We start from the raw sequence: 27869 nt of genomic DNA, 5'->3' as shown, positions 1-27869 counted from the left end.
GGTGGGGGGGGACCACACAGATAACATGGTTTAAGGAAATCTGAAAACACAGTGCCCTTTGAAAACCAACCAACAGCTGCCATGTCGATGCTGAAAGGAGCCCATGATAAAATGTACCACAGTGTGTCCATTTGGCTGGAACACTAACAGGAAACTTCTATCTTAAGGACCACTGTGACTTAGTCACATCACAGCTGCCGAGCAGGCACTGAGCATCTGTATATTAATCCCCCTCCTCTCCTTTCTAACTCCTTCCTTTGTGTGTTTTGTCCTTGCTGGAGGGAGAGCTCAGTGGTTAAGAGCTCTGCCTGCTCTACCAGAGGCCCTGGGTTATATTCCCGGTATCCACATGGTGGTTCACAGCTGTCTAGAACGCCAGTCTCAGGGGATCTGATGGACTCTCCTGTCGTCTGAGGACACCAGGCGTGCATATGGTCCAAAAACATACATGCGAGTAAAATACCCATACGCAAAATAGGCAAATGTGTGTAAGAGGTTTTTTTTAAAAGAAAAAAAAATTGCTTAGGACTCATTGTCGTTGGTCTTTCTGCTGGGTTGTGCTGGAGATGACACCGGATTCTTACGAGTGTGAGATGAGTATTCTGCCCTGAGATTCAGCCCTGCCTTTGTCTGGTCTGTGGAGCTCACAGAGCATTCATTTTATTTTACCACCACATAAAAAAACTCAGGATAAAGTGATTTTTCCAGTTCAGCATGGAGTGTGAGTCCTCACTGTGCACATGATAGACAATAAATATCTGGCCGTTAAATTGTAATAAAAATGCAGTTATTCTGGGATCATGTCCCGTTATAAATGTATCTAGTAACTGCTTCTACTAGGAAAAAAAATAACAAGTATGCCTAGGGATTTCTTGGTATAGCTACTGTACAGTTTGCCGTGTGCTTCTGGATTGTCATAATAAACTTGACCACTCTCAGGGGCTCCGATCCATTACGACGGTGGAAGTGTTACAAAGATTTGGCTGAATGTCTGTGGAGCAGCTGTCTAGTGGCCCGCCTGAGTCATTTTCCTTCTTTCCCCCCGGCCCGATCCTGTGATTCATCGTTCTGCTTTTAGAATATTTGCCTATTTTAAAAACCAGTCAAAGAAGGCAGCCACTGTTTAAAAGTAAACAGCCCTCACACCAACACCGGGTAGCTTCGTAAGCAGCTTCCCAAACGCTGAAATTTCTGGCAGGCGAGGCTGCTAAAGCAGATGGCTTGGAGTAGGAGATGCCGCTTGGCTCTCCGAGCTGGTAGACTCTTAGCATCTGTCTTCGGTTTTCTCGTTTCCGCTGCTATTTCCTGCTCAGGTTAATCCAGCTTGATCCATTCTGAAACAAAGTCTTGCTTGCTTTCTGTGTGTCTGTAAAACATCCATTATGTCCATTAGACTTCCCTTTCGGTGAAAGAGGTCCGACCGCAGGCCTTCATTTATCCACAGATCATAGTCACATGTGTCTCGGCATCGCGTATAAAAGGCATTGAGTGATTCTGCGTCGCTTCACTCATTCTGGGTCATGGTGGCCGTTTGCTGTTCACAGCATGGAGCAGCTAATGGATAACTACACTCCAGTCTTCTTCAAATGAAGCAAGGAGTGTGACGGCACAGTGGACAGGATGGCTTAAATGTCAGGAAGCCCTGAGCTTCATTCTAGATACCTTCTAAAATTCTATCACGCCCTGGCTGTGTTTGTACTTCACGGAAGTGGTTTCTCCTTCCAAGTGCCTCCCCGTCTGTGGTCATCAGGGTTGGGATGCCAAAGTAGAATATGTTTCTAATTTTTGTGCAAATCACTCTGGCCTTGGCCCCAGTGAGCTCAAACAATTGTGATGTCTGGGCTTTTGATACTGCACTGAGGTAAATTAAGTGGACCGAAGGCCCAAATCAGTCCTGTAAACTTTATAATGGAAGGTGTCTCTGCGAAGTGTTGGTAGTGATAATCTCAGCCAGTCTCTTTGCCAATGACAGTGTGGATGGAGAAAGCCACAGTAACTGACTAGAATTCCGATAGGAAGGGAACATCCAAGGGGCCCAGGCTTTAACCTTCCGTGATGCCTGTGTTTAGGATCATTAGTGAACCAGGGACATCCACTGACCAGCACAACTGCCGCTACCGAGTTTCATTTTGATGATATATTGACATTATTTTAGGTCACTTTTAAGTGGGAATGCTCTGTCAAGGCTCTAGGCCAACTGCAATAGAGTGACCAGAGGTCACTTGTTTAAATCATCTCTCCGGTGTTGTCTTCCGTGCCGTCAATGAGTGTCCCTCAGAAGCCACAAATGCCCTGTGTTATTTACTACATTTTATTTTGGACCACGCTCTCAGCGAGTTGGGAGGGGACAGAGTTGCCCTTGCCTATTTGTGACTTCTGTATCTGGATTCAACCAAGGGTAGGAAACATTGAGTGTCCTGAACTGGCACAGATTTCTTGTTGTTTTTCTTCACCTGTACGGTACAGTTACTTCCATGGCAACCGAATTGTGTTGTTAGGAGTTAACTAGAGATGAAAACATGTGTAAGGGCGCATCTGAGGTCTGTGTAAGCGCTCCATTTCAGATAAAGGATTTGAGTTGAGTCTCCTCAGGTTTTTATCCACGAGGGTCATGGAACTAAATCTCCATGGATACCAGTCATGACACGCATAATTAAAAATGAACACCATTAGCTTTTATCAGTGAGTTTGATTATGTTAGCGAGAATATAAAAACTAATGTATTTCCTTGCTTTGTTATGTCTTGAAACAGCTTTGTGTGTGTGTGTGTGTGTGTGTGTGTGTGTGTGTGTGTGTGTGTGTGTATGTGTGTGTCCCCCGGGCATGTACTGGGGGGAGGTTTGGAAATGAATAACGGATGTCCCTATGGAGCCAAAGTTCTCTACAGAGACAGACACTGTTACCAAGGTACCAAGGCTGGTGAAGCAGCCTGTTCTTGAAGAAATTTGGGGGTAACAGGTATCTGAGACCACATTTCAGCCAGGTTTCCTCAAAGCCTTTCAAGACCATTTGAAGGGTCAAGAGCTGCCCGAGGTTAAGCAAGCTGCTATGTCAGCAGTGTGGGCTCATTTGGAACTGCAGCTGTGCATTCTGCCCAGGCTGGCAGTGTCGCCCGACACTATGGGGAGAGATTCCCTGTTTGGCCTGCTGGCTGTTACCCATAGCAATCCGGACCGAGCTCTGGAGAGGTGCTTGTAAATGGTGGTTTAAGACGGGGCAAAGGGCAAAAGCATCCGAGTCAAGCTCCTGTTTTTCACACATGTCCTTCTGCCCCATGGGAGCTGCTCTGGCTCTGCCGTTAGCACCTTGTTAAAGCACTTTCATGCATATCATATTTTTTGATTTGGGCTAATGTGACAGTATTAAGTAGCCCTGTTCAATTGGAGAGTTGTTAGAGTGGACATTTGAGGACACACACACACACACGCACACACACTTAAAAGCTTCGTGTCAGGCAGCCTAAGCTCTCTGCCTCCATGTTCACATGAAGTGATGGCTGGTCCTCAGGAGACACAGGGCACGCTGAGTAACCACTGTGCTTTCATATTTTAGATGATACGCCGTCTGAAGAGGCCATTCCTTTGGTCTTCCCAGAGTTAGAGCAACAGCTCCAGGTAAGGATTCTGCAAAGCCATGCTTGCTTTTCTGCAGTGCTACCAATATGGCGAGTCAGGAAATGGCTAAGCGGGAAATACGCATCAATACACAGGTCGGTGGCTTTTACATCAGAAGCGTTTGTATTTTTAGAGCTTCAAGGTCAGACAGAGGCAGTTAGGGAATGCCCGTGGTTAACCAGCTATGATACCTGGAGTCCTAACGCTCAGAGTCAAGTGACTGTGTCTGAGAATGTGGTCCCATTTTCCTTACTACGATGTCTCCAAGCCATTGGACTTTTGCTCCATTTAGTATTAAACCCTGCAGAGGAAAATTGTCCTGTTGCCAAGGCTTTGGAATAATTTTTTTCTGCCACCGGTCTCTTGCCTTAACTTGTGAATCGTGACCCCTTTGGGGCTTGCAGGTCAGATATCTTGCATATCAGATAGTTACATTCTAATTCACAACAGTAGCAACATTACAGCGAACAAGTAGCAATGAAATACTGTCATGGTTGGAGGTCACAATAACGTGAGGGACTGTATTAAAGGGTCACAGCATAGAAAGGCCAAGAACCTCTGTTCTAGTGGAACATAGCAAGTGGTAGTTAAGACCTTCAGAAAATTGTTGGTTCCGCCTATGAGAAAATATTTGGTGCATGTCACTTCTAGATGACCTATGGAAAGATAACCCAGCCGAACACACCAGAATTTTTTGTTAAGATGCTAATTTACTTTCAGTTTTTTAGATGGTATATTCTGACTTCAGACAAGGAAGTTTTAAGTGTTGATTTTGTGTGTATGGAGTTTCTGCTTACACATCTCTCTGTGTACTACTTTTGAGTCTGGTGCTGTCAGATCCCTTGGAACTGCACTTCTGAGATTACAGGTGGTTGCTGGTAATTGAACCTGGGTCCTCAAAAAGCCACCAGTTCTCTTAGCTGCGGGCGTAGCACCTCAGAACCAACACAGGAGGTTGTTTAACGGATCACGACCCTGTATGTCGGTCTCTGAAAAGATTGCATAGCAGGTGGGAAGGTGCACTGATTACCACACAGCCAGATGACCATGACAGCCAGATGGTGCTGTCATCCTGAGGATGTCCTCTCCAGTTGTTTCTCTGTGCCCGCCCCCCAGCCCCATGTGGCTTGGCAGCCTGGATCTCTAGCTGCTGACACCTAATCACACTTCTGCACACTGGGCCAGCGTCTTTTCTTTCTGGTTTGCTCACATCACACAGTACAATGTCCTTCAGGAGTTGTCTATATATCTATCTACTACCAAAGTAGGGCAGGGACTGGAAGAGGACTATGCTCCCCTCTCTGATGCGGTCCTCTCCGTGCTTTTTATTACCGTTGAAATCAGAGGAAAACAGGGTTCAACAGGTTCTGAAGATGAATCAGGAAGTCAGTTCAAGTTCTTGCTCCCCCATGAAATTTTAAATAATGAATTCTCTCTGTCTCTGTCTCTCTGTCTTTGTCTCTTTCTATCTCTAGCTCTTTCTATCTCTCTGTCTCTCTGTCTCTGTCTTTCTATCTCTGTCTCTGTCTCTTTCTACTCTCTGTCTCTTGTCTCTCTCTCTGTCTCTATCTCTCTCTGTCTCTCTCTGTCTCTCTCTGTCTCTCTGCCTCTCTCTCTCTGTCTCTCTCTCTCTCTCTTTCTCTCTCTCTCTCTCTCTCTCTCTCTCTCTCTCTGTGTTGGAAAAATCATTTTTCTCCTAAGTGGAACATCGATGATTTTTCTTAGCTTACGCCTCCGTCTGTAGAGGACTCACAGCATCCCTGATGATTATCTAGATAATTTTCTCTTAGAGCATTGCTAAGTCCATTTAAATCTTATAACTCCAATTACACCTTCTACTTCTATTTGAAACATATTAGAAATTGAATCTATTTAATCATTTTACTCTGGTGAGGAACTTTCCATCTTTACTGATCTTTAATGAGGTAGGCCTCATGGTCTGGCTTTTCTCTTCTGGTGTGGTTAGGACATTACTGCTTCCTTGACAGAGAGGACATCGCTAGCCACACAGCAGAACACTTTCAAGTCAGTTTGTGCTTCTGGGGTGAGAGATGAGATTGTTATTAACACTTACCAGTTGTCTAGACGTTTGGCTAGGGATGCCTCTGTCTGGAGTCCTTGCTAATAATCTTTACTCTCCGAGATGTGAGTCCCAAAAACCAAATACCCCCCCCAAACACAAGACATATTTCTCCTGTTCCCATGCTTAGCACAAGCACACGCATGTAAGCCATACTACATCATAGAGTCCTGTGCTAAAGGCAATGGAACTGCTTTATGGGCCAAAGGAAAGATCCTTTACCTAGCTCCTTACAGTTGGATGTGAGCTCTTGTATCCTGTAATACTCTTCACTGGGTGTCATGATCCACTATGGGAGAACAAATGCCAGTTAGAAAGAAGAGCATTGTGGGTATTACTACAAGGAGACTTAAGCCATGCCAGCTGTCACTATTGGCCCTCTCTGCTGCACCCCCACTGCATACTGACTCCATAGCAGACAAGGGCCAATTCCCTACACGTGATCTCACTGGGTTCTTGTGAAAATTATAGACACTAACCACTCTGCCTCTGCTTTGTGCATGAGAAACCTGAGGTGAACGTTTTTGTCTAAATCAATTCGCTGATCTCTTCCTCTTACAGCTGGTGGAACACGTGGGCCGTTTAAATTAGTTTGATAAATTGAGACTTGTTTTGCTTCAAGGTTGGCAAGGCTACCGTGACGTGGTTCTAGAACCGCCTTGTAAAACTTGTCGGGACTTTTCTGATATCCCTCGCACATTCCTTGATGGTTTATAAAGTGTGGCCATAAAATACCTATTTGGTAGATACTCTATCACCAATTTGACCCCCAGAGATTTTTCTGTTGCTTTGCCAAGAATGTGGACATGTTTGAACATGCAATTCATGGTGCTTCTATTTTCACAGAAGCCAAAAAAAGCCTTGGGCAAGAATAGCTATGACAAACCTTTCATTTGATGTCTCTATTAGCGCAAGACTCTGGGTCAGAGACCTCAGGGCAAGGTAGAATGAAGTGAACACTGCCCTATTTGTTCATTTCTAGGCCTTCCGTCTCTGCGAAAGGGAGGTGAATTTTACATCGTTTCCAACTCCCTTGAGGACTCCAGGAGCAGTATTTGGTACATCCAGTTTAGATTGTATAATCGGGAAAAAAGAAGGCACTACTTTATGTCCACTACTTCAAGAGCAAATGAAAAATTACTAATTTTCTTTGGGGAAAAGTGGTTTTCTCCTATTTGGAAAGGTGTTGCCATAGCTCTGTCTTTTCTCTGTTCAGAAAGACGACCAACTTCTTTCCCGGTCCAGTGTAAGACCACGTCCGTCTCACAGCTGGAGTGGAAGATGTATGCTTTAGTCACTATGGCTTCCCTCAAAGCTTGCTCTCTCTAAGCCTCACCCTCCTCAGCTGATAGACTGGGGTAAGGGGAGGAATGAAGAATGCTCATGAGGAGACCTAATGAAGTATGTGGAAAAAATGTGCTCAATCAACATAAATAGTCTTCCTTGGTGAAATTCTTGATGGAACAAGATGTTTAGGGTTAACAGATTTATTTCTAAATGTATAAAGCAAAAGCAAATCTTCCTGCCTCTGGATCCCGAGTGATACACACAGGTTCAGATGCTCTCGTCATCAGGCCAAGGTGCTTGGAAGACGACCATCTCTTAAAACGTATAATAAACTGGGCAATAGCTCCAAAGCCTTCTGAAGCCCTCTCGTCTGACAGGAGACGACAGGGACAGGTGTCTCTGTGGTACACGCTGAACTTGCCTCTTCTCAGACAGTCCCGAATCGGATGTCACTCCTACAAATAGACAATCTCACGGTTTCGCTTGAGTCTCGTAATGTATCGTTATCTGGGCAGCCTCTCCACAAACTTCTTTGAGTGCTTGCCTCAGTATAATGTTTGGCATCCGGGACATGACATCTTCGATACCTTCCTGGAACTGTGGTCAGAAAAGACTGAGGTTACTGAAAATGGCCAGCATTTCTCTCTTGTCTGCATAAACGAGTCTTCGTGGCCATTCAGAAAAAAGTTATATATATAAATATAACCTTATATAAATATATTTTTTCTGAATGGCTAGTAATATATAACATATTGTAATATATATATATATATATATATATATAGAGAGAGAGAGAGAGAGAGAGAGAGAGATATGATTGAGAGATTTTGGAACTTTGCACAAGTAATATTTGAGTTCTCTATCTGCATGTACACCAGCAGGCCAGAAGAGGGCATCAGGACCTATTACAGATGGTTGTAAACCACCATGAGGTTGCTAGAAATTGAACTCAGGACCTCCAGAAGAACAGCCAGGGCTCGTTCGTAACTACTCTCCAGCCCTGTGAAAACAACGTTTAAAAAACCCAGTCAGTGGTTGTTAGGATATGCACAACACCACCATTAGGAACAACTGTGGGAAGAGTCTGGGAATTCCTGAAATACATTTCTCTTCTATAGTCTTTGGAGCAACAGAAAGGACATCAATATGTTTTACTCTAAGCCATATAATGTGTAAGTTACACAGTATAAATTCCAGCAGTAACTAGGACTAACCATATGTGTTATAGAAGTGTCAGTTACTGTATTTCTCCAAATCCTTAAAGTCCTAAAATAGTAAAAAATTGAATGGTCATAATTGAATGTACTCTAGATCTTCCTTTCGTCAATCTAGACTAGTTTTTCCCCTTTGTTTCAGTAGATTGTGCTTGTTAATTTTGAGAACATTAAACTGGAGTGTGGCCTCTGTTCTCCTACCAAGTAGGTAATCCCGAGAATCAAGGAATAAATACAAACTCCTCTCAACCACTGTAGAATGTTTGTCTTCCTAAATATATCTTCTGTGTGGGAAGCTGGGGTAGAAGAATTTAATTCTTGCGTTTTTGAAGTGGACAGGGCCAGTAGTTTCTGAAGTAGCCAAGCAGAAAACGGAAACGCTTAAGCCTAAGCCGGCTTTGTCCCTCAGTGAGGGGTGCTTGGCAGCGTGCTTTCTCACGGGCTCTTTTCCAAAGGATGGGATACACTTCTGGAGGCTGTGAACCGACTGAGATGGCCCGCTGCGGTTCAGGCCAAATTCTTGGAACGGGAGCCTGCGGTTTGGTTTCTCTCTTACTTCACCGTGTTAAATTAGTCCTGGTGATTGGGCAGGATACCAGAGGTTGTAACGGCTCCCGGACTCTGCGGTGTAACTTAAAGCCGTTGTAAGCTCTATCCTCTCAGGAAAGGGGGTGAACAGGAAGTCACTACCCTGGGCTCTGACCTCATCCAAGCCCCCGGTCTGTGCCTTGGGAAACTGTGTCTCAAAGTTGGCTTGCAGTGAGGCTGCAAGAACGTCTTTATTTACTCCCTTTGAACTCCCGTGAGGGACCTTCCCTCAGAGTGGGACTGAAAGGCTGTTTCTGTGGAAACACTGACTCTTACGTTCTAGAATCTTGAACAATTGCTTTTGGTGGTGGGGGTCGGGGGTGGACTGTCAGAGACTGAACCCGAGGCGAATGCTCCAGGGAGTATTCTCTTTGCTTCTCTTTGGCATCAGCCCCACTCCTTTGAAGAGAGTGAGGACTAAGGGCCTCAAAGTGTAGGAAGTACAGCCAAGGGCAGAGTCTCCTGATGTCAGGAGAAAACACAGCCATGAAGCTTATTCACTGCTCCCCCACACCCAGCCTGGGGCATTAGTGAAAATTTCTCTAAAGGAAATAGTTTAAATCGAGCGTTGGGAATCAAAACAACGTCCTCCTTATTGTTGTTTTGATCTTTCTTTGCTCTGTTTTGCTTTTTGAAGTAGTCTTACGATATAGCAGTTTGGTGCTGGGGATGGTTTTGAACTGTTGGTTCTCTGTCCTTCAAGGACTGGGACTTCAGGTGTGCACCATACCTGGAAGAAGGTGATACCTTTACTCCCAAATGTTAATGTTTTCTCTCTAGCTATACTAGGAATCCTTGTAAATTATACTTTAGCCGAGCATGTGTTAAGCAGGATTGCAAACCAATTAAATCATATATGCCTGGGTTTAAATGTTCCATTACTTAAGCCTACTGGAGGTTTTGTTTTGCTTTTTATATTTGATATATGTATTTGTTTTTTAAAAGGCCCTGGCAAGTTTTTACTAAGACTTCTTCTGGTTTACTTTCCCCCAGTCCGTGCTGATGTGTTTCTAACTACACGGGAATCACCTATATCAGAGACAGCCAGTGTGCTCCCGCTAGAGTATCTCCCATGGGCTGTGTTCATTCAATACCCTTGCCATTGTCGTGGCCACCAGTTTTGGCCAAGACGACATAATATTCTATTTCAGAGTTCCTCAAAGCTGGGCAGTTGGCAAGGACAAGTGACTCCCCTTTCCTCCACGTGCTCGTCTCCAGAGCCATGAATTTTCTAGTTTTCATAACAAGTTAGAACTTGGAATTGATCAACTCCAAAGACTTTTTCTTTTCTTTCTTTCTTTTTTCTTTCTTTTCTTTTTTTTTTCAGACACCATATTCCTGCCTCGGTGTGCAAGCAAGAGCGGGTGGCTCTGTTTTACAACTATAAATCATGCGTGTATGTTTGGATGTTAGGAACGTAGGTTCTTCTAATTTAGTGAACACTGCAAGTCACAGCAGTTCCTCTTTTGAGGAGCTCTAGGAAAGCTGAGTGAACTGCCGGGGGGTGGGGGTGGGGGGGAGAGAATGAGAAGAGAGAAGAGAGTACCTAAAAGCAGCATACACCTATCCTAATGCCACAGAGGGCTGGGCTTGGAGCTCTGTTAGCATAACAAATCCCCAGGGGCAATCTCCAGTACTGCATACACCAGGAAGGGTGGCACACAGAGGTAGAGACAGGAAGATCAGAAATTCAGGATCACCCTCAGTTACACAGTAATATCAGCGCCAACTTGATGACATGAGAAGCTGTTTGAAAAAACCATGGCAGTGTGTATTAGGCCGCAGCACAGAGTAGCACATCATTATCCTGTGTTGCATTCATTCATTCATTCATTCATTCATTCATATAAAACCTAAATGTTTTCATTCTTTTATTGACTGAAATTTCTGCAGGGATGCAAGCCCCATGCAATGGAAACAAATGAGTCTGTGTGAGTATGAGCTTAATAGTATGACCGCCTTGCTTAGGTGAAAGGTATCCTGTCAGATAGTTTTGAAAGCCGATATTAATTATAAATCAATAGGCATCATTGTGGCATTTCCATCTGTGAACATGAAGTGCTCCTGTTACCCTCACCTGGCCCTCGCCCTCCCAGAGGTTTTCTTCCTCTTCTAAAATCCAGTATCTTAAAGTTTCTTCAATTAAGAGCTGCCAGCTAGCCAGATACACCGGTGTGCATCTGTAGTTCCAGCTGCTCGGGGATGGGAGCCTGACCCTCGAGGAGACAGGTTTGAGGACCACCTGGACCATGCACAGTGAATACAATTCATGCACTTTGGCAAGATCCTGTCCCAAATTAAAACTGTAAAAATCCTAGAGATGTCACTCGCTGGTAGCATGCCGAGGTGCAGATGAAAACAGAGATAAAGGGGCTGGAGCGAGAGCTCGCCACTTAGGAACAACGGCTGCTCTTCTAGGGGATCTGGGCTCCCTTCCAATCACCCACATGGCAGGCAGTTTGGAACAGTCGGGAATTCTGGTTCGAGGGGGTCTGACACCTGCTGGCTTCTGCGGGTACTGCATGCATGTGGTGCACAAATCCATGTCGACGAAAACACCCATACCCATAAAATTACGAAACACAAAACCAAAGTCGCGGGGAAATCCCACTTAAAGAGTTGCAAGGTGGTAAGCAAGGGGTGGAGGAGGGAGGACCCACCTCCCACCTAGCCTGAAGGGAGTGTGCTTGGGATTTTCCATTTTCCTTTTAAACCACAGCAGAAAGGATGCTCCCACCTTGAGTTGCCAGCACCTTTGAGAGCCGATTCCTTTGACTATGACATTAAGCAGCCGCTGAATTCGCAGTTCAGGTACTTGCAGGTGGCAAGCGACGTGCCGAATTCCGCTTGAATCCAGTGTGGCTTATGCGCTGTTTACGAGGACCGGAAGAAATGTGTAATCTTATGGCTGCCAGGAGGCAAATCCTTTGACAGGGCACCGATGATTTAAGAGCTTGGCTCCGGAGCGCGGGGTATGTTGCCTTCATTCCACTGACTGTCACACTTGGTAACTTGCCAGCATGACAGGTGAAAATTGGTGAGTGGGTTGAGATTTCTGGGACGCAGGCTGGAGGAGCCAGGAGTTGCAAATTCCTTTGGCAAGGGCTTCGTCTCTCAGGGTGAATTATATTGTCACACCACTGTGCCCTAGTTTCCCTTTTTTTTTTTTTTCTTTCTGTATTGAGAAGGATGATGATGGCAGCCGGCTGGGTTGCTGCTGTAAATGTGCTCGTAGGGGATCCAGAGAAAGATGCTCCGTGAAGTGATTATTGTTTTCTACATGAGTTACGTCACAACGAGGATTCACACGAATGTACAACTTGTCCGAATGAGAATTTGAAAATGTTGTGGAACTTATTAATATGCGTTAATTGTGCACATTAACAAATTTCAGCGGGGCATGTCAATCCTTTGTACAGCTATGTAGAATTTTACTTCCTTTGAGTGAGCAGGGTTCTCTTAGCTCTCAGCCAGAGTATACACATTTATAGAATTTCTGGTATTTACTGAGCAAATACAATGCCCGAAGAAATCTGTGTTTGAGGAATATGGAAACAAATAGTAAGAAGTTCTTTAGTTCATACTTTACTGCTATAAATAGGAAGGATGGTACCCAGTCAGACACACTGTTTACCCACGGAGATTATGACACAGAAAACCAAATAACTTGTTCGACAACAAACTTTCATGGTTCTCAGATTTTACATGTTTTGTTCCCATAATTAATTAGGGAGGGATTTAACAACTTATTAAAAACCAATTAACTTCAATTGTGCAGTAGTGTTTTAAATCACTCATTACTCGTATAGAAATAAGAATTAGGGCTGGAGAGGTGGCTCAGTGGTTAAGAGCACTGGCTGCTCTTCCAGAGGTCCTGAGTTCAATTCCCAGCAACCACATGGTGGTTCACGACCATCTGTGATGGGATCGGATGCCCTCTTCTGGTGTGTCTCAAAGCAGCGACAGTGTAGCAACATGAAATAAACAAAAGCAAATCTTTAAGAAATAAAGAAATATGAATTAAAAACTCATGGAAGAACTAGTTCTTTAAAAATGATTTCTGGAAGTAGGAATTTTTTTTTCATGCTATATTTAGAAAACTTTGCCAAGTAGACCTGTTTTTCTCCTCGATGGGAGAAAAGAAGAAACTTGAATCTGTTCTCTGTTCAACCTCATGTGTCACAAGCAGGGTGAAGGGTCTGGGCTGGTCTTCCTTACCAGTTTGTTAATTCTGCCAGCACGTTCTCCAGCCTTGCACCTTGTGCCTTGTCTCTTGCACTGAGCATACCTCTCAGAAGGGAGCTGTTGTCTGCACCACTGTGATGTGCTTGTGCCTCTCTCTGGCCCATGAAGTAGACTAAAAAGGGAATAAAAACATACAAGAGGAGTATCCCCACAGATCTTTTCTAAAGCACTTTACAATTTCCGAGAAGCAAACATTCATGTGAAATCTATTTTTCATCCACACATGCTAGGTAACTGGCATGTAGTACGTCTCAGGGCCCTGGTTCAGGGGTGAGGTGACCATAAAGGTCCCATGATGGTTGATGTCAGCATGACCATCTCACCACGCTCTCTGTGTCCACGTTGATCGACAATACTGCTTTCTGACAACGGGACGGACTGATGGCTTCTCTTTCTTTGTGCAGCCTTTGCCGCCTTGTCACGACTCCGCAGAATCCATGCAGGTGTTTAAACAGCACTGCCAAATAGCGGAAGAGTACCATGAAGTCAAAAAGGAGATCGCCTTGCTTGAGGAAAGGAAGTAAGTACCTTCCAGCCTACTCACCTACTGAGCAGAGACTTCGGTGGGCCAGAAGGCAGCGGGTTTTAGGACCTAGCAACAGACCTTCCACAGACCAAGTGCTTTATCTGTTCATAGGAAGAAGAGTGTGCTTCCACTCAAAACTCATTTTTTAAAGTAAGAGATTTTAGTTAAATTAAAATTGCCCTAATGCCACCGTGGGCCATGCCACATTCTTCACGGCCATAACAGAGTCCGCAGGATACTTTGGCTTGGGGTGAATGTTTAAGCAGTACAAGTTCCACACTTAAATGGAAACCTTTTTTAGAGTTATATAAATGTATTAGTTGACAAATGTCAACTTATAGTCCCAGGAAGTTTTTATCTTGATAGCATTTATTATTATTATTATTATTATTATTATTATTATTATTATTAATCTGCTATGGAAAGTCACACAATTCAATTAATTAGTTATGCAATTCAATGCGTTAGAGCACTTTAATCTTTTTTTAATTCACATTTTTTTAATTAACTTGAGTATTTCTTATTTACATTTCGAATGTTATTCCCCTTCCCGGTTTCCAGGCCAACATCCCCGTAATCCCTCCCCTCCCCTTCTATATTGGTGTTTCCCTCCCCACCCTCCCCCCCAACAATCAGGTTCACTGGGGGTCCAGCCTGGGCAGGACCAAGGGCTTCCCCTTCCACTGGAGAGCACTTTAATTTTACTGGCTCTTTATTTCACAGAACTCACCTCAATTGCACTTGATTCTTCCAGCCTCTGTCATTTTTCGTTCCTGAAAAGCCTTGTTAGACACCATGTTGTCATCTGGGGCCAGTTGTTCTTACATATCAGGGGTTCTGTTGGCAGATTTTACACCTCTGACTAGGGGCGAGCCCATTTAAAATATAGCTAGAGGGACACTTCCCCTTGTCGAAAGTCCCTGAGGGGCCTTGGGCACAACCTATGTGATGGACACATTGTTGTCAGGGCGTGAAACACAGCTCAAAGACATGGCTGTTCTTTACCCTTCTGCTTCTCCCCCTTCAGCTTCCTGGAGTGAGTGACACAGCATGTTTATTAGCTAATTTCTAAATGACAGAAGGTGAATGTGTTTTGCTTCAGAGAATCTAAGGACTCTGTTGAGACTCTCCAGTATAGCGGTTGGATATCTATACATTTGTGAATTTGGGTAGCTGGCTACCCCCATTTACCAAACAGACCCAGCCTCCTCTAAATTCCCTGCTTTGTTTCATGTCGAACATAACATTCAACTTGGACTTTTGGCCGTAAGGGATTAAAAGCTATTAAGAAATCAGAAGAACAACTTTATAAATCCAAGGCCTTCTTTCGGGTTAAATCTTGATAAGCTGTCCAAAATATTCAGATTGCATTTGTAAGTGCAGAGGGACTTCTGAGAGTGCCCAGTGTTGTAGCAAAGGAAGGACTTAGGGCCAGCAGTCTGCCACTGTATTTTCTGGGCTGTATTTACTTGTGTATGTGCACACGTGAACTATGGAGGTACAATGGGGGGAAAAATCCCACCCAGGTAGCTTCATTTAATGGATAAGTTCTTCAGATCAGATCTTTTGGAGGACTTTGGCATTTAATTTAACCCCATATGTGGCATTTTTATGGCAATGTAAGATCACCCACTAAATTATATGCTCTAAAAGTTTATATTTCTGTGTGGTGCATTTTGAAATATGTCAGGATGATGACATAAGAACGACTAATGTCTGGGCTCTGATACTTGGCCTTGCTTTGTGTTGAGAAAAATGATAACTCGTGGTTACCACCACAACACTGAAGTAAGAAAAGATGGCCTCAAGCAGCTAGCTGGTTCCAGAGAAACTTTAAACAACCTTCCAGGATCACAGATAAGTGAGATTCCTCACTTCCAACCACGGCACTCACACACACACACACACACACACACACACACACACACACACACACACACACACACACACACACTGCCCTTTGAGGGACTCACAAGGTTACATGTGTTTCTGCAGAAGCCATCTTACCCCTTCACTAAATGTAACTGAATTCTCTAAACAATTGCTGTCTGTAATGTAAGGTACAATTTTATTATTATTTTTATTTCATATATTGTCTCAAGCTCCCTTTTCTCCATTCCTAGTTCTTCTATCTGGGTTGAAGATTTTCTGCTTCAAATATTGTTTGGTGAACTATTATAATTGTTTTCCTCCCTGGTTTTTTTTAAAGTTTATTTAAAATTAATAGCAGCTCCCGCCTCTTTCTCTCCTTCCTGACCCTTCTCTCTCTGGAGATAGAGTCTTATGGATTTCCTGTCAGAGTCAAATGTGCTATGTCCCCAAGGATGACATTAAACTCCTGATCATTCTGGTTCAACCTCCTACTGTGGAGACCAGAGACATGTGTTGTTATGAAGTGCTGTGAATCAAACCCAGAGCCTTCTGCATGCTAGGCAAGCACTCTCCCAACAGAGCTACACTCCCAGTCTCAACAGCCAGTTCTGGCCTGGATCTCACAACCTAGGAACCTCTGTAGAACTTTCTACCTTGGCCCCACCTCAACTGCATTGATCTACTCACTTTCTCAGGACCCTGTCTGTGCCTGTTCCACAGGCAACAGTTCCCCAAGGAAGGCCCATCTCACGTCCTCACCCAGGGTGATTAGGTCTTTCCTTTAGCAATGGAGGAGCCACTGGAAGGGTCCTTTGAACTTTCAGGAGGCCAGTGCTATCAGTACTCATGTTTACGACTCTTTGCTGCTCTTATAGGCACACGCTTTCTTTAGCATCTCTTTGTATCCTTATCACTCACCATGGAGCTGATTAGATTTCACCAAGGAGGTGAAATACAAATAAGGTTGATCTAGGGTAGCCCGTTATAGGTTGCACTAATATCCTTTGCATACACACATTCTGTTTGGATTGCCATGGTCTTGCATTTGAACATGGAGTTGATGTCAGTAGGGGTTACTAAGACAAGCTGCCAATCACCACGTGTGGTTGGAGTCATCCCAGTATGACATCCACCGCTAACCACTGTATTGGTTTTCATCACCCTGTAGTAAACCAGTAGTTCGTTTTGGAATGGATTTTTCTGAATAGTCTTTGTTTTCAAGTGAGATACATCAGGCCACGTGGATCTGACCCAAGCAATTAGCATTCCATTTTAAAAAAAATGATTCTGATGAGAATTTCTCTCCCAACACTTTGTAAACTGTGTCTGACGTTGATGCCTTTGGCAACTGGCTTGCGCAAGTGGGACACACAGACTCGGGAGTGTCTTTAAAAGGAAGTTTTCTGTTTGGTAATTGCTCAAGCACAGCCTGATGTTTGAACTCCAGGCTGCACTTTTCTTGTCTCTCCAGAGGAGGTCTCCCTGGGTCAGGTTTGGAAGAACATACAGTCACAGAGGAGGATCCTGTAGACATGTCCCTGGTCATGGCTGTTGGGTGGGTAAGAGAGTCAAGTCCTCCCACCATGGGATAGAACCCATTTATTTACATTTATTTCTGGCTTATGACTAGTGATGACAGAGTTAGTTTCTACGTTAGGCGAACCATCTCAGTCTGTTTGCCTCTGATCGTACTCCTTGTAATTGCATATATTATAGCACGTCATGTCTTTTTGATAATTCTAATAGGAATTCTCATACCCTATAGATAGCTCCTTTTGTACATCATATAGCTTTCGAGATCAAGCATCAGTTGCGAGTCAGGAATGATTTAAAATATACGATTAAATCACAACCAGTGGTAAAGGTTGCTGAATCCCAGACATGATTAAATCTTGTCTGGTAGAGAACACATTTCTCCAACCTTTACAGGAACCATGCTGGGAAGACTGGCAGCATCAGAAAAGGAAGAAGTTATGAAAGATTAAAAGACACTTCTTACTGAAAATTTTCTGTTTGACGATTCAGGGCTCTGCAGTGCTTGTGGGGCTGAAGAGCTGTCATCATGGATGGAGACTATTTTCATCAGCCCAGAAGGAAATCTTGTGGTCTTGAGCCGTCCTTCTTCTTGTCCCTCTTTGCTAGGCATTTTAGCAAACATATCTATCTCTACCAGCTTGTTGCTGGACATTTTTTAAATGGATGTAATCATGTAATATGTTTTCGATGTGATTCAGACTATTATAACACAGCGTTTCAGGGTCCACCCATGCATTGCACCCTGGTACTTCCTTCTTTTAATTTGTGGGTCATATCCCATCGTGCACATCTTATTTACCTTTCATTGGATAATGTCCATTTGGGTCAGTCGCACTGTTTAGTATTTGAAGAATGTCACCATAGATATTTGTGAGCAGCTCTAATTGTCCCATGTTTCTGTCAGTGCTTGCTCTGCCGGTCTGATGAATGCCACACTAGTGGACGGAGTGCTGTGTCATTGTGGTCTTGATTTACATTTCCCTGATGTCTGTGATGTTGCACAACTTTGGCATGCGCTTCTGGGCCATTTTTATGTTTTCTTGGAGAAATATTTATTTAGATATGTTGCCCAGTTTTAAGAGGTTTTCTTTTTATCATTGGGTAAAAGGATCAAATACCATTAGTGAGTTCTGGTGAAGCACGAGAATGTGGAAGCCACAAACACCCTAAGGCCCACATGTTTATGTCTTATTAAGATACAGAGCAATGACAGAAAACAGTAGTTATCTAGGGAACATTGTAATGTGGGAAAGGGCACTTACGTTACTTGTAAAACTTGACTGTAAAAATAGCCCTCTTTTTGTTTGTATTTTGCCACGGTATTTAACTCTTTCTGAAATTGTCAACAGAGACTTTTATGTTTACATAGAAACATTTGTTGTCCTCGATTCTTTTCTTCTTCTTTTAAAAGATTTATTTACTTTATGTATATAAGTACACTGTCACTGTCTTCAGACACACCAGAAGAGGGCATCAGATCCCATAACAGATGGTTGTGAGCCACCATGTGGCTGCTGGGATTTGGACTCAGGATCTCTGGAAGAGCAGTCAGTACTCTTAAGCACTGAGCCAGCTCTCCAGCCCTTCTACCTTAGATTATTTTCAAAGACAGATGTTCAAGCCAAATTCACTCCCAAAGTTTGGAGAGGGAGATGATATCAGTGGGTCGCTGTCCTGGAGTCAACAGAGAAACACCAGTTTTATCTGCCCTTTTCCATTCAGGGGGTGAGCTTTTGAAAGAGATTGTATGGTGTGAACACACAGAGAACCAAACTTCTTTCTTACACTCCACGAACATGGGTCTTAAACATTTACTCAGGGTAGAAATTGGGTTTTTATTGTCATAAAGAAAGAAGAGAGGTGTTTTCCACAGGTGTTTCCCATAGTGGCCAGGCATATGGTGTTAGTGCCCTGTGCTCTCTTCCCCATGAAGTCTTCTGGGTGCCCATTGCCTCCTGGGTAAGCTATGGGATTGGAGTTCACTTTGCAGCGGTGAAGGTGTGTTTCCCGAGACTAACCGGCTAGTGGGAATAGATACACTGCCTGGTTTGCACTTGGATGTAATACTTGTTGAGCCAAGTGACGAGACGACCCTGAAAATTGAAATTGATTGCTGACCGACAACTTCTCTTGAGGAGGCAGAGGAAGGGCTGAAGGATTTTTCTTTCATTTCAATAGCTAGTTTTGTGTGAGATAACCGTGCTCCAGACATTATCAACACTAGATTATCAACATAGATCACACTTTTCCTTAAGGCCCTAGCCATCATGGGTTTTCTAACCCAGTGCTCTCGAGTTCCTTGACTAGAATCTCATTCCATCCATCTGCCTTGTTAAAAGGGACATGATGTTACAGCAGTAAAACCTTAATTAAGACAGTTATCTCTTCATCTTAAAAAAAAGATAAGACTTTCAATACTTTGATCATCTCGAGACATCTGCTTTTTCTTCTCTACATTAACATGGGTGTCTGCACAAACATCTTTTAAGTACCCAGAGTCCAAGGATTCCAAATCTTTATTTTAAAATGAAATTCACCCTATAAAAAGGTAATTATCTTATTATATTACTATCCAAAAACTGTTAACCTCAACAGGGCCAAACTGTCAAGAATTTTTTACTTTTTTTTTTTTTTTTTTTAGTAAAAATCCTTAGTTACTTTTTCCAGTAGTGAAGACCATGATAAGGATCATTGTCCTCTTATATTTTTGGTTACAAACCTAGCCCTTCATGGCTGAGCCATCTCTCCAAACCAATAGTGATCTTTCAAGATCAAAAAAATATTTGTACCATCCATGAGTCAGCTTCCTGGAACCTGAAGAATTTTCTACATTTTGAAACTAATTTCCACAAAATTTTAATCTCTTTTTTACTCACACTTTCACTTCTCCCTTTTTTTTTCTTCACAAGTAAAGCTTTTCCAGGTATGTGGCTTGGGTCGGGGCCATCTGGTGATTCCTGGTAGATGCTGAGGGCGTGGCCTTCGGACTGCTGAGATTGAGCATACAAAGTGCTGTACTACAAGTTCTGAAGACACTGTAGGATGGCCTTCCACCCCACATCACATGACGCTGAGTGAGGGATACACATGAGACCCAGAAAAATCATTTTACCGCATTGTAAATCAGGAATTCTTGGAATCATCTAGTTTGGTAACTCATGACTTGCTAACGGGTGAACATAAATATGTCTAAATGAATGAGTCCTAGGCAGGACACAGCAGGATTTTGACAGTTTTTTTTTATTGGCTACGTATATATGATTACTTATGTGAAGCTAATTTAGAAACCTATCAGCCGAGGGCAGCTTCTTGATTGTCGTAAAGAAGACATTTTTATTGACATTCTCCAGTAGCGAGAGATGGAACGAGCCTGTCTCAGCCTTTCCCTGCAGTTATGAGATCAGTGATTCAGTGGTTGGTCATCCCTACAAATCAAAGGACAGACAGATGGCATCAGGTGATCAATGTAAGCCAGATAAGGAGTCAGGAAATTAGCCATCAATAGACCTCTGACCTTTCGTGAAGGCAGACATAAATGCTCTGTGTGACAGGGTGACATAAGGTAGGAGGTGAGTGACCAGACTAGAGTGACCTGTGGGAGGATTTGCAGCACTTTTTCTTCTCAATTCCGTGTAGGCTTATTTTTTTTCTCATTAATTTCTTTAAGATAGTTGCAAGAGAACTTTTACTAATCGATATTTAATTATCGGCATTTTCCGCCCTAACTGTGTTCAGGGACACAGAGCACTCGGCGTTTAATCAGGACAGCCTTGATTTCTGCCCTTTCTTATTAGCTGTGTGCCTTTTTTTTTAAATTAAATGGAACATTTTTAGTTAGAGTTTCTTTCTTTCAAGATGTAAGTGATCTTTCCCTGAAGTACTTTTTTCTTCAATTATTCATTTGTCAAGTATTTATAGGGAGCCTGTCCTATTTTAAACATCTTGGAAGATCTAGAGATCAGTTGGAGCCCAAGAACCTAGTGTATGTGCCAACAGGTGACCCACACCTTCCCCTGTGCTCCTGCTGGGTGATTATTTTATAATGCTTAGCTTTGCTCAGCAGATACTAAATTCAGTGATCAGGGGAGTCCGTCAGGCATAGGAAGAACATACTAGAATTATTCCGATTTAATGTTTGCCTCTTTCAGAGGTAACTTTTCGGGGGGGGGGTGGTTTCAAATGTACAGAAAACCCCAAAGGAAATGTTAAAATGCTCGAGTGTCTTTTATTGAATTTACTAATTATTAAACATTTCCCAAAATGTGCTGTGATCTTCCTCAACAACGAGGGATTTTTTTTTCTTGTATGGTCTAATATTCTTCATGTTTAGACATAACATGCGTGTTTTGGGTCGAGAACACACCACAGACATGACGTATGTTTCTCACAGGGCCTGTGGTACCTCCCCATTTATCTCTGCAGAAGTGACAATACTGTGTTGACTTGGTCATCCTGGCCTCTCCTTTCCTCTACCTTTTGCAGTTCCTCAGACTTTGCAGGAATATACTTTCCAACATGGGACTACATTATTGCTCACCCAGCCTGTTCTAGTACTCAAAGTTCTCTCATCACATAGCCATGGTTGGGTATGCTTTATAATATACAGAACATGCTAACACATACATATGAATCATGATACATGAATCAGTCTGGATTTGTGTTCACAGTTTTATGTGTGATTTTTTTTAACTAATATCTTCTTTTTTTCTTTTTAGTTCTTAAGATCTGGTCTCTCTGTGTAGCCTAAGCTGACCACAAGTTCCTGCCTCAGGTTGCCAAGGTCCATAGGCATGCACCCATCACATCTAATCTTTAACTAATGGTCTTACATGCCCAAAAGGCTCAGGAGAGCTAAATGAATAAGATAGTTGTCTTAGGGTTTCTACCTGCACAAACATCATGACCAAGAAGCAAGTTGGAGAGGAAAGGGTTTATTCAGCTTACACTTCCACATCGCTATTCATCACCAAAGGAAGTCAGGACTGGAACTCAAGTGCATCAGGAAGCAGGAGCTGATATAGAAGCCACAAAGGGGTATTACTTACTGGCTTGCTTCCCCTGGCTTGCTCAGCTTGCTTTCTTATAGAACCTAAGACCACCAGCCCAGGGATGGCACTACCCACAATGGGCTGGGTCCTCCCTGCTTGATCACTAATTGAGAAAATGCCTTACAGCTGGATCTCATGGAGGCGTTTCCTCAACTGTGGCTCCCTTCTCTGTGATAACTCCAGCTTGTGTCAAGTTGACACACATAACCAGCCAGCACAATAGTCATGCTGTTTTCTATTATGAATTATTAGAACATTATAGATAGGGTTTGTGATCGGAAAAGTTTCCTTGCTCCAGTAGCCCTGGACTTATTTCCAATATAAATATGAATATTATTATTTTGTATGAATATATATTCTTTTCACTCTTCTGCCTATCTTATGTAGTATCAGGTCAGTGTAAGAATGTAAATGTCTCTTTTATTCCCTAAGATGAAGGGATGAGGGTCATAAGCAAGCAATGTGAATACATGGCTTGGGCTGAGCCCAGAGTGTTTCCTTTTCTGTACCAACTATCCGCAGACAGAGGTCTGTGTGGGGCTGCATGCAGGCGGCTTTCCATGGAGATCTCTCTGGTCCTGATAGGTGTGGGTTCAGGAGAAGGGAGAGAACTCAGGCAGGAGGGAATGGTTTTTACTGCCTCCCCTGCTGGTGCTGCTCCTCCTCGGTTACTGGCCAGGCTGAGCCAGACTTGCTGGCGAGGGATGCAGGGGAGCTTCTGGCGGTGATTTCCGGTGTTTTCTGGTAGAACAGATCTCTTCCCCAAGCGGCAGTGTTACAGCTCTTATGACAGAAGCTCCAGATGATGGAATAATTCCTGCACAACTTTAATCCTTCTGAACATGGATTCTTAAATACAGTTTTGGGATGGGTCAGGGTCTGTCAGCAGGTACTTCCTATTGGTTTGGCCTGAGAGCTTGGGAAGACCTCATCTACATATTTGGGGGTGTGGTCCTGCTTCTTCAATGGCTGATCTGTCTTGAGTCTACTTGGCCTGTGGTCCTGTCCTCACCTGTGGAGGAGGACTTGGGGGCATTGCCTTATGTGACTGATTTGTCTCAAACCTCTCTACGGGGTGGTGGGGGGCTGTAGCTATGTGAGAGGGGCCTGATCTCCTGGGAGACTGGGAATGTGCCTGCCTTCCCTTTTAGGGTCACCGGGGATTTGACCTATCTTGACCAGGAATTAGGGTTACCTTTCATAGCTGGCTGCCCTACAAACCTGGAAGCTTCTAGCCTCCATACAATCCAGTCTTCCAAGCTGACTTCTTCAAACCGGCTCCTCTTGGCTTCTGAGATTCTAAATTCTTTTGCCTGGCTTCATACCAACTTTAGCAATATGTTCTAATCTTCTGACTCCTTCTCATCCTCTGTCTCCTTGTTCTGCCTTCACCTCTGTCTACTCTGTTCTCTCTGAAACCTGTCTCTGTAGAACTGTCCCAGTAAAACTGCCCCCCACATACCCCACTACCTATGTCTAGCTCCTTCACTCTCTCTCTCTTCCTGCATGGTTTTTAAGTAGCTTCTCTTTCCTGTTCTGGTGAGAGTTGATTGGATCCTATCTCTGACTCGTTCTGTCAAATCTTTCTCAGATTCGTCACTTCGCCCCTTAGATGTCACTTTCAAGCATGGCTGCTCCATTTGCAAAGAAGACAGAGAACTTTTAGGAATGTAGTCCTTCCTCCTGCAAGAGTGTGCATCATGATCCAGTCAATCATATGTCAGGATGCAGAGTAGTTAAGGCATGTTTCTTGTCCCACTTTTCAAACAGAATAGAATTTTAAAATTAATTAATTAATTAATCAATTAATATTTTCACATAGCATGCATTGTGTTAGACATACAGGAGGAAGGTATGCACATTTCATAAAAATTCTATGCTATTTTACTAGAGCATCAGCAGATCCATGGGGGGTCCTGGATCCAATGGCTGATGGATACTAAGGGACAACTGTGTAAACTGTGTATGTGTGAGTACTAGAGAAAGACATGGAAAATAATGTCCTCAAGATCAAACCCAGGACCTTGAGCTCACGGCTAGTAATGATTTGTCACTGAACCCCAGCTCCAACCCCTCATGGAGATTTGTTGAACTGGGACATAAGAAACAAAAGAAGCTAAAGGCTGTGTTTCAGGACGAAGGTTCAGTAAGAGACAGAGTGGCTTTCTTCACACAGGACAACAGGCAGGGCCTCGATGTCTACACTGCAAGAGTAGCTGACTGATAGCCTTTTCATTCCTTTGTAAAGTAACAACTCCAACAACTTGTTGCAACTTTGTAAAACATTGATATTTGCCTTCTCACAAACAGAAACACTCTGCTGTTTTGTCTTTTAAGCAGTCAGCACTTAATTTGTTGCTCTTAAAAAAAAAAAGAAGAAAGAAAAGATCACAGGCCAGTGAGGTGGCTTAGCAGGTAAAAGCACTTGCTGTACAAGCCAGACCACCTGAGTTGAATCCCCAGAATTCATAGTGGAAGGAGAGAGCTGATTCCAGAGGCTGTGGCATGTGCACATCTACACACACACACACACACACACACACACACACACACACACACACACACACAATGTAATTTGAAAGACCATTGTCTTGGATGATTGACCTATGGGTCTTTAGAATGTGTCTAGTACACTGGATATGTCTAGAGGAGGCACTAAGTAAAATGTCCCAAAACTTGTGATTTAGGAGAAATTAAAAAGAGAAGACCGATGCTTAGGCATTATAGTTTACAACTGTAACTCCAGTATTTGGGAAGTTGAGGCAGGAGAAATTGCTGCACATTTAAGTCCACCCTGGGCTACACAGTAACTTCCAGGCCACCTTGGGTCTGCAGAGTGAGATCCTGTCCCATCCATGGTTAATGTGAGTTTGAACTATTGCAGCCACTGTGGAAGCCAGTCGGGGCGGCGGGGAGGGCTTTTCACAAAAAACTAAAAAGAACCAGCCTATGACCTCCTTACCTCTCCTGGGCACATACTCAAAGGACTCCAAGTCTTGCTATAGACACTTGGCTGTCCACATTGATCTCTTTCTACAATAGCAAGGAGATTGAATCAGCCTAGATGTCCACCAACAGATAAACAGATCAGGAAAGTGCAGCCTAGGTACACAGTGGGGGTTTATTCAGCTGTAAAGAAAATTGAAATTATAAAACTTTTAGGAAAATGGCTGGATTTGGGAAACGTAGAAAGGGACATAACCCATATTCAAGAAGACACATACTGTATGTGGGTCCTTATCTCCAGTTGTTAAATATGCAAGGAGGAGGAGGAAGGATGAAGGTAAAGGGAGATATGTCTATAGGAGTGGAAGAACAGAGGCTTGAAGGGAAGTGGGGAGAAAAGAGAATAGCATGGAGTTGGGGGCAGAGGGTGCAGTGGGGGAGAGAGGGTAGCATGTGGACAAGGGGCCAGACAATAAGGTACAGAAAGGGTACGGTGATGAAGCAAGAAATGTACGGAAACCCATGCAGAAGGAAACCTGTTGCTTTGTAAGCTAATAAAACAATAAACTTAACACCAATACTGAAACAATAAAGGGAGAAATAAAGGTCCATCCTTGGCTGCTGGAAGGGAAGGCAGTGAGATGCACAGTGGGAGGAGCACGGATTGCTGGATGTGTTTGCAGTAAAATCTGTGTTTCTCCTTGCCCTGTGTCCCTGCATTTCAGGAAGGAGCTCATTGCCAAGCTGGACCAGGCAGAGAAGGAGAAGCTGGATGCTGCTCAGCTGGTGAGGGAATTTGAGGCCCTGACAGAGGAGAACCGGACGCTGAAGATGGCCCAGTCTCAGTGTGTAGAGCAACTGGAAAAACTCAGAATCCAGTATCAGAAGAGGCAGGGCTCCTCCTAACATCAGCCGATGAAATGTGAGCGAGGTTGCTGACTGCTATGCGCTGGCCAAAAGGATTTGCATCTTAAGGAACAGAGAGTAAAATCTATTGCTTCTCTTTATTACCCACATGGCAAATGTCTAGAATGAGTTTAGTGCCGCCTAGCTTCTAGCTCAAGAGAGGGATATTTTAAGCGAGGTCATTAATGCAAAGCTATCGCCAGTATATATTTTCAGAGATCAAGAGTTCTTTTTTCCAAATATATACGTATATATATATATATCTTAGAAAGATATGATCATACTGTACATTATAGTAGAAAATAATAAAAATAGAATATTGACTGGCCCCACCGAAAGTCATGCGCCATAAAACAAGCCAGTAGGGTGTTCACTGTAGTTTCACATCTGTGCATCTAAAAATTCTATGCCTTTTCATATTTCAAGTCCGCTCAGCTACAAACCATGAAAACTAGCTGTGTTCGGTAGAGTCAGATGTAACTCTTCAGTGACTGATTGTCCTAAGAACAAATGGTTGTATAGCCTAAGTGCTTTCTCGTGAAACTATCAGCAGTCGTGCGTCCTTGCCCAAAGCTCACTGGCCAGCGCTGATTTGTGTAAGGAAGAATCAAGGCTGACCGTGCTTTCTTCCCTCGGGGTTAACACGCAGTGGACACGTTTGCGTTGGCCGTGTCGGTCTTTGGGATCTGGGCGCGGGGAAAGTGGAAGCTATGGTTCAGACCCCACACACCATTGAGTGTCTGTAAGCCCGGTGAGAGGATATAACTAGTGCTCGGGATCTCAGGAGATAGGTTAGACCAGTGAGGCTGACGGGAATGTGGCGTGAATGCAGAATTAGAGAGCACGATCTCCCTTCGTTCCGGCTCCCACACCTTCCCCCGCCCATCTTTGTTTTGTGTCCGTTTCCAGTCACGTGACTCCTTTTTCATTAAACGTGGATCCAAAGTGCGGCCCTGTGTCTTGCTTTCTTCTTAAGCCCTTTGTGCTAGGAGTTGCCCTGGTCAGCGTTTATTCTTTAGAAAATGTGTTATTTGCGTATTTGTGTTTATACACAGTGTGTGACCATACATGTATGTGTGTGCCACGGTGCCCATCTCATTGTCAGAGAACTTCCAGGGTTAATTCTCCTTTTCTACCTCATAGAACTTTGAGATTGAGGCCCAGTCCTCAGGCTTGGCAGCAAGCCCCCACAGAGCCATCTCGCTGGTCCTTTGGTTGCCTCAATTAGGATAGAGGACACTACTGGTATGGAGGCCTGAGTCCAAAAATGATACCACGTGCAGGGCTGCCTTTACTAAAAAGAACCATCCCATCCAATGCCACATCAACTGGACAAAGAGTGATGTTCCCTCATGGTGAACCAATCACTGGGGATCTTGGGCATGGAATAGGAAGCCAGGGCCTGCTTCGTACGTGGTGCCGAGGTGGTGAGGCCTCCCTGTTATAGAGATGAAGCTTTCCTGTGGGTCTCAATGAAGCCTGCCTGTCTGACACCTCCTGTTGCTTTCATTTTTGATCCAAGGCAAAAAGTAAAAATTAAAAAAAAAAATAAGATAATTTCCACGATCCTGGTTAGACTCCATTTCTAGTGTTTTTTTAGTAATTGTGAAGCTTAGAAATACTAACAGAAAGGAGATTTTACTTTCCAAATGTACTCAATCCTGGGACTAATAAAGCAACAGAAAGAAGAACGTTTCACAAGCCTTAGACACAGGGTTTGCTATCTGGATGATGAAGGAGTTATGGTCTTGTAGAAAACGAGGGCAGGAAAACCCTGCACTCTGACAGGATGAGCATTAGAGTAGGTAGGTAAAGCTGTTGGGAGGTATCTCAGTCTGTTCTGCTGCTGTGAAGAGACACCATGACCGTGACGACTCTTACAAAAGAAAAGCATTCGATTGGGGCTGGCTTGCAGTTCCGTCCATTTGCCATCATGACGGAAAGTATGGTAGCACACAGACAGACAGACAGACAGGCAGGCAGGCAGGCAAACAGACAGGCAAGCAG

At 43.6% G+C, this 27869-nt stretch overlaps 1 protein-coding gene across 1 annotated transcript in view; it reads left to right on the top strand.

Moving 5' to 3' along the window:
• Positions 1-26812, top strand: part of Map3k7cl (MAP3K7 C-terminal like) — a 40784-nt gene extending 13972 nt beyond the window's left edge. The window contains 3 exon segments of the mRNA XM_032899675.1: positions 3553-3614; positions 13433-13548; positions 25682-26812. Of these exon segments, the coding sequence (XP_032755566.1) occupies positions 3553-3614; positions 13433-13548; positions 25682-25862 (359 nt within the window). The 3' untranslated portion in view covers positions 25863-26812.
• The last annotated feature ends 1057 nt before the right edge of the window (positions 26813-27869 follow it).

The sequence above is a fragment of the Rattus rattus genome, chromosome 4, assembly GCF_011064425.1.
Source record: "Rattus rattus isolate New Zealand chromosome 4, Rrattus_CSIRO_v1, whole genome shotgun sequence".
NCBI lineage: Eukaryota > Metazoa > Chordata > Mammalia > Rodentia > Muridae > Rattus > Rattus rattus.
The sequence above is the reverse complement of the archived record's forward strand: the minus strand, read 5'-3'. Positions and strand labels throughout refer to the sequence as shown.